This window comes from Triplophysa rosa, linkage group LG23, assembly GCF_024868665.1.
Source record: "Triplophysa rosa linkage group LG23, Trosa_1v2, whole genome shotgun sequence".
Lineage (NCBI taxonomy): Eukaryota > Metazoa > Chordata > Actinopteri > Cypriniformes > Nemacheilidae > Triplophysa > Triplophysa rosa.
The window spans coordinates 1,347,587-1,355,138 of record NC_079912.1 but is presented as its reverse complement, the minus strand read 5'-3'; the positions used below and the strand labels follow the sequence as shown (position 1 = coordinate 1,355,138).

At 39.7% G+C, this 7,552-nt stretch overlaps 1 protein-coding gene across 1 annotated transcript; it reads right to left on the bottom strand.

Annotated features, from left to right (window-relative positions):
• Nucleotides 1-508: 508 nt before the first annotated feature.
• LOC130547122 (amiloride-sensitive amine oxidase [copper-containing]-like) lies at nt 509-6,051 on the bottom strand. The gene is given in 4 exon segments (XM_057322815.1): nt 509-2,628; nt 3,925-4,057; nt 4,154-4,442; nt 4,518-6,051. Coding segments are annotated over 4 exon segments (2,226 nt in total). The 3' UTR covers nt 509-2,358.
• Nucleotides 6,052-7,552: the final 1,501 nt, after the last annotated feature.

Below are 7,552 nucleotides of genomic sequence, written 5' to 3'. Positions count from 1 at the left end.
TGAGGATTTGCAGGGCATGTGTCGCCAAACTAATGAAGATGCTTTCTGAATTTGCGGGTGTTTTTTCTGTTTGCATGCGTTTTCTTCCGTTGCAGCGCGGTGACACCTAGCAGTTTCCGTACTAATCCCTTTAGAGTTTATCATTGTGATAGATAGAACACAAACAGCCTCAAACCTATCCTGAGACAGAGACTGTCCATTTTCTGACCTTCATCAGGCACTGGACAACAAACAGCTACTGTAAGATGACGTATAAACCACGAGGACTGCAAAATTAAACCACTGTTTAACTACATATCTCATTTTTCAATTAATATATAGAAGAGATTATTTTGAGAGATGCTGTAGTTACATAATCTACCAGCAGAGGTCAACAGAGTTAACCAGCCACACCCTGAGCTCTGGTTACAAACATTTAATAAACTTCAGCTTCTCATTATCAATTTATATGCCTTTTTAAAATAGAGTAGTTTAGTTTTATTTGTTTTTAAGTTACAGAGTTGCATTTGACCCAATCCACCTTTCTCTTTAACTGAGCTCTTTCCTACAGTAACATTTGCCATAAATGTGTGAATGACTATTTAACTGTATTGTTTTTGTCTGCCTTACATTTCTGTTTCCACTTTCTTGTGCTGTAAAATTAAAAAAGTAAATTTAAGTGTGTGCAAAATTTTATTAAATTAAATTTAAATGAAAGCAGGTGATTTTTGTCAATTAGTTTTTCACCATACAGTCATGAACAAAATACCTGCATCACACCTACAGTACAGCACTCATTTACACAGAAACAGCAACTCGAAACAACTTAAAATACTTGCAGATAAATGTGCTACATTCTGATTGAAGGGATAGTTCAGCCAAAAATGAACATCTTTCATTATTTTCTCACCCACATCTCATTTCAACCCTGTATGTCCCCATTGACTTCCATATGGACACGAAACCATCAAGACATTTCTCAAAATATCTCCTTTTGTGTTTTACAGAAGACTCGTATACAGGTTTTAATCAACATGAGGGGGTATAAATGATGACAGAAATTGTTTTTATTTTGGCTAAACCACCCTTGAAGCGATAAGATCACAGGTTTAATGCTTTAATGTGTGAAATCAAGGTGTAGTTGACCTTTGGAGACTATACCACAGTAATCGAGTACTTCAGAAGAGGTGTTTGAAATGTTCATAAGAACATGGTACGCAGTTGCCTCAAAGAAAGTTACACAGTAAAACATGTTTAAACATACTTCATCACAATTCCAGTATCAGGGGGAATAATTAACACTTTTTTGTGTGATTTCCTATTATCTGGCATCCCTACCATATGGTATCTTATTCACTTGTGACAAAAAAAGTAAAAACTACTTTTTACCGTAAGCGAATACGTGTGTTTTTCCCTATATTTTTATTTAGATGATTAAAAACCCCTGCTGTAGGACCTGTGTGTACAGTTTATTGTGTCCTCCTCACACACAGATCTTGTTTTGTAAGGATTCAGTTGCAATGTGACGCATGAGTTGTTGTTGTCATGGTGAGTTTTAAGAATGGCAACCCTATATAATGACACTTTACCAGTCTGTTCACTTCAAGTGAGAAACAAGAATCTGTTCTGCTAGACGGGACACTTTAGCACACACTGTAAAAACCCAAACACACACAAAACATGCTTTTAACATACATACACATTCTACAGAATATCGTGTTTACATCGAACTGTATACTTGGCTTAAACATGGCAAAACCATATCATGTATGTTCTAAGGCTGACAGCAGGTGAATTATGGTCTGTTTGCAGGGAGATTCCAGGAGTGAGCTGTTTACTGGCCGTTCAGCTCACTGCTGTGATCCATGAGCTCACGGATACGACATCCTGAATCCTGGATGTTCTCCGCTGTATCCATGGATATATATCCTCTTACTTTCGACGCCATCTCACCTCAGACAATGTGGTTACCACGACAACCAATGTAAATCCACGGTACATTTTACACATCAAGACCACACGTACTTATGACACTTTTTTTAAAAATGTGTTTATCCCATAAAACATGCAAGGAATGTCCAGGTATTATTTCACACTATATTTTTTGGTTCTGATATTATTTTCAGACAGGATGATTTTCACTACTTTTATAATGAAACTAACAAATACGCCTTAAACATCTGGATGCAAACAGACAAAATGTTTTTTTATGTTCTATAATTAGTTCTATAGTTTTGCTTCCCAGGTGATGATGTCACAAGTGCACTGCATTATATAGATGTAAATATAGTATTTCCATTAGAATTTATGTCATAAATTTTGTGCTTTTTCTACATGTTATATACAGCACAAACACGAGATGAAATAAATCAAGTCTGTTTACACACCAGCGTATGTACCGTTGTAGAAGAAAGGCTTGTCAGAGACACAGTGACCTATGACCTCTGGAGTCCATCTCTGAACCTTCGGCTGACCCTTTTCATCCGGCCGGACAATGACGGTGCTTCGGGACGCAAGCGAGGGGTCTTCGTCAAAGAAGTTAAAGGGACGCAGGAAGAACCCAACTGCGTTTCCTGGAGTTGCCGTGTTGGGAATGTCCTCCGAGTGAGGAATGTGAAGAAATCCCACCGTTACCCAGGCAACCAAATCCTGCAGAAAATACATCAGAATCAGAAGCAGCTTTATTAACAAGTATTTTTACACACACAAGGAATTTGACTTGGCGACAGAAGCAGAAGAAAGTGTACACATGGTGCAAACATAGATGAAAGAGATGAAATATACATTGATACAAAAAATGAAAATTAAATAACAACAATAATGTACAATATACAAAAATATAGACAAAAAACAACATATTGATTAAATGAATGTGCAGATGTGTTATTTACAGGTTTATCGTATTGTTTCTTAGTATGTACAATGTAACGCAACAGTTTGCATCAATATTTTTGAGTTGTGACAACTTCTAACAAAATTAAGTTCAACCAACAAACTACATTGGGTCAGACAGATTACTTTTTTCTCTTGGATGAAATGTATTTTTAAGTAACACCAACTTAAAATGTGTTGCTCATTATTGAAATGATTAAGACTTTTTTTAATACTGATTTAATCAAAGACACTGGTTGCAAATACACTTTTTTATTGTATATCTCAATTTACAAAATTCTCAATATCAATTAAAAGCAAGAGCTGATTGTGCCTATAGCATATCCAATGAGATGCCTTTTGAGGAAAACAGCATTTGAGGTCATTTTCTTTGAGCCTAACCATATCCTAAGCAAATGCTCTATCCTTCAGGACAGGGTTCGAATTGAGGGGGGGCTGCGGCGGTCCCGGACCCCTCATAAGCCTTAAGGGACCTCTCATAAGGTCTAAAATAGTGAACTTGGGGCCAGACAATGGTAACCTCTTTAAACATAACCAAAACCCTTTTATATGCCAAGAGAACAAAATATTAAACATTATTAAGTCTCATGCTGTTCTCATCTTGATAAAAATCCATAAAATAACTCTGTATTTCTACATTAACTCTCATTATCCAGTACCATGCAAAGCATGATGGGAAATGGAGATCCTCAGCAATGCTATACTTTGATACGACAAGCATCAGTCATGTACCCTCAACTGTAATAGATTAAGTTAAATGATTGAAGTGACATCACTTCCTGTTGCTGTTGTTTTATGACATTTGGAGACATTGATTTAAATTAATCTGATTTACTATCACAGATTATCTGGAGGATCTAAAACTTTTAGTATATATTAAATTGATTAAATACTGTATGTTTTTTATTTGGTTTCTAAAAGATTATATATAATTATATTTCTTTATTGTTTTGTTCTTGTAACATGTTTGTTGCTCCCTTAATTAAATGGAGATCTGTTGTGAGGTCTGGAGACTGAACACCAGTAATTCTCATGTTCATCTCATTTGTTTACCTGGTTCACAATATTCTCATTGTTGCGAATGAAGTCCTCAAAAGACACGACGGGTTCCCAGGGGTCGTTCTGTGTGTACATGCTGCTGCTGGTGACCTCATTGTCCTTATGTCTGGTTACAGCTAACGGGTATCTGTAGTCACAAACCAAAAAACAAAGTTATACAGACACATTCAACATGCAAAACTCAAGTTAGATCTCATCTTGAAAATAAATTGTTTCTTTTCACCTCGACCATGAAATACCATTTTCCTCTCTCCAGCCTTGTGGCAAAACACTGTTGGCGTGAGAGTTAAACTGGATCCGATAACCCTTCTTATGTCCCCACTTGTTGTTCTGGTTTGGATTGTAGAAGTGCAGATATTTGGGAAACTTCTTTCCAAAGCGGAAAGCAGCTCTGCGTTCTGTTTGGTGCTGCGTCCGGTGAAGTTTCGACTGAACGATGCTGTGTTCTGGGCTCCAGGGGTTAGTAAAGTTGACATATTTCAGCTCGATAGACTCAAAGCTGTTGTCTTTCCCTGTTCAAACAGACAAAAAACATTAAACAGTCATCAGAATCACTAAACAGAGAAGACATCTAGCACTAAACTCACCTGCGATGTCAAGGTCCACTTTGTAATTAATTAGGTGTGTGTGCAAGTTGCCAAGTACGTAGTTGTAAACCTTGGTCCCGTAGTTCAATCCGTTCTCCGTGAAGAACGTGGCATGGATGTACCCGGTGGCGCTCACCCTGGACTCCATGACACCATTCTGATAAAATATAAAATCCCAGATGTAGTCGTAGTTGTACACGGTAGATGTAGTTCTGATGACCAGAACGTGGTTTTCAAGACCTCCGAAAAAATTGTATCCCCCTTGGAAGTTGCTATTAAAGTGTCTCCTCAGAGGAAGACCTGTGGTCATTTCAAAGATGCACAGAGCGTTTCTGTATCGTACAGGTTTGTCTGTGTCATAGTAATGATAAAGATCCACAAATTGAGCAATTTCAGGGCAGTCGATCCCTGGAGCCAGCTCGTAATCTGACGTCCCCATCGCCCACCCGGCATCGATGTATTTGGTCTGCATGGCGGCTGGCGTATCTCCGGAGTAAAATGCAATGGCTTCCTGCAGAGCTACTTCATAAGCGATTCTCTCTCTGTTGAAGCGTAAATCAAATATCTGCAATCCGGCCGAAGAGCGCACTCTGTACGCAAAAGACCATCCTGCATACTCCACAAAGTTCCCATCCACCTGAAATCTGCGGCCTTGAGGTTCCACGAGCTTCGCTCCGTGAACATTCGTCCGCGTGTTCATGTGTCCTCGAGGGATGTAAGTGGAAAACAGATCTTCCTCATCGTGCACGGGCAGCTTGTGTTTGTTGATCGTGCCCTTCTCATACTTCTCCACAAGCTCATCCACGCTGTCAAAATACTGTCCGTTATACCACACCTTCTCCTCCGTCCACTTCCCAGGATCCAAATCCTTATGGTTAATGAGGATCTCAAAGCCCACGGGGTGAATAAAATAACCCTCCACAAACTTCTGCAACATGACCCACGTCCTCCTCTCGCCGGGCGCTAACCCACGAGGTGCAATGTCTGAGAATGTCAGACAGCGGTCAGTGCAGTTTCCGTAGGTGAATCCGCTGCTCTCTTGCAGAATCTTATTGACTTTACTTGCAACTTTCTCCAAAAATGTATGCAGGTGCTTGTACTCCACGACAGTAATCGGCCTCGACTCAAAGCGGATCGGTCGGTTGCCTTTAAAAGTCTTCGCCTGATAAGAACTCGGGAAAGGCAGGGGGCCGACAATGTACTCCGTCACGTTGGGTTTGGCCTGGTTGCCGAACTGCACCACCACGCGTGCCTGACGCGGAGGTTTGGCCTGACCCCTGTCCATTGCTCGCAAGGCCTCGTGTTTGCGAGGGACGTGAAGCTCCATAAGAAGGATGCTGTTCTTCATTAAAGACTTGTCCAGGGCTGAGGTGAGGCCCAGCTCGCTGTAGGAGTACAGGTAGTCTCTCACGGCGTTCATCTCACGAGGATTGAGATCGGCGTACATCATGGCTCCTTGATGGGCCCACTCCCGAGCTCTCGATGAGGTGGTGGTCTAGGCCAGAGAAACCAAGAGCAGCTTCCAGAACCACATGTTGACCCCTGCAAAAATAATTATTACAAGGAAATGAACAAACTTGCTAATGTCCCAGTTGGTTTTGGATGCTGGTGTCCCCACCAGATGTCTACATTAACCAACTATACTTCTGGCTTTGCTGCTTTCCAGAATTCATCAGATAAAACAGGACTAGTCTATTCAAGGTTTAAACGTTAAGCAGATGTTATAATATGTAGAGCGGCTTCACCTTTGAATACGTCTGCACTTTGTACGATGACCCTGTGCCAAATGATGGTAATAAAGTGTTAAATGAGCTAAGCTTCTTTATCTTCAGCTTACATTTTACTCTGCACTTTCTTCACCAAGATGAGAAACAGATTACCCCCATTTTACAACCCCATTGGGCTCTATTTGCAATCTGAACACTTCACCCCCATTTCCTTTTAAGGTGTGTGAGCATTCTTCACATAATTTTCTGTTCTTGCATCTGAGGGCTGTAACATTTACAAACGCTTTTCTACAGAACAAGGTTAACGCTTTAGTTCCAATATGTCCTGCAGCCGCATCGATTTGTTCACAATATTACATAACCCTCCACACAAACATCCAATAACCCGCCTTGAAACACAGATAGAAATTATGTTTTACAGTCTGTTTGAATGATCTTACCTCCAGCTTCCATGTTGTGAGCTGCAGAAAATGCTGGAATATGTTTCTTGAATCAGTCAGAGATCTTCTGAACTCCTCTGCTCGACTCGTCTGTATTTATCAACCAACCACCGCTCACGGATGGAAGGTGATTGCTGATTGGTCAGCAGAAAGTCATAAAAGCTCACAATCAAAAGTAGGAGGGATGCTCAATGGATCTGCTATCATCGTCGGCTCATGTTTGTTATGAATCACCTTCATCTGATATCTCTTCTGTTTTATTTTGTTTGTTCTTAATATTGTATCATTCCCAGAATGCAATGTTTACACCTTCGGATTAATAACTCAAGCACAGGATGTTTGGACGGGACATTTCATACATGTCCAACAATAACGAATGAACCTCAACATTTCAATTCAGTCTATAAACTTATTTTACATCTTTGCTTTAGTTACATCATGTATATACCGGAGCTCACGTGTGTTTATCTATTTCACATTTATTTTATCGACGGGAAAACTACAATCTGACAGGCGTTGTAAATTGTGATGCAGCTGGAATCAGAAAGTCAGCCAGCAGTCCTTACACCACGACATCAGAATATAATCCATCATAAACACTTGTCATGAAACTGGATGTCAATACTCAGATCTGTGTCTGTTTGAATGGAAAATAAGACTCGTGTGGTTAATGATTAGCTTGAGTCTTTCACAACTCTTTATTTATTTTAGATCTGCATCAGAATTCCACAGAACTTTGAGATGAAATAACATGCACTGTTTCTGTCTGAAAAAAAAAATTGACTTGGCTACAAATGTTCTCATGAAAGAGAAGTATATCAGAAACAGTACACTATAACCATTTATGGTAAATGTCGACAAAAAGTCT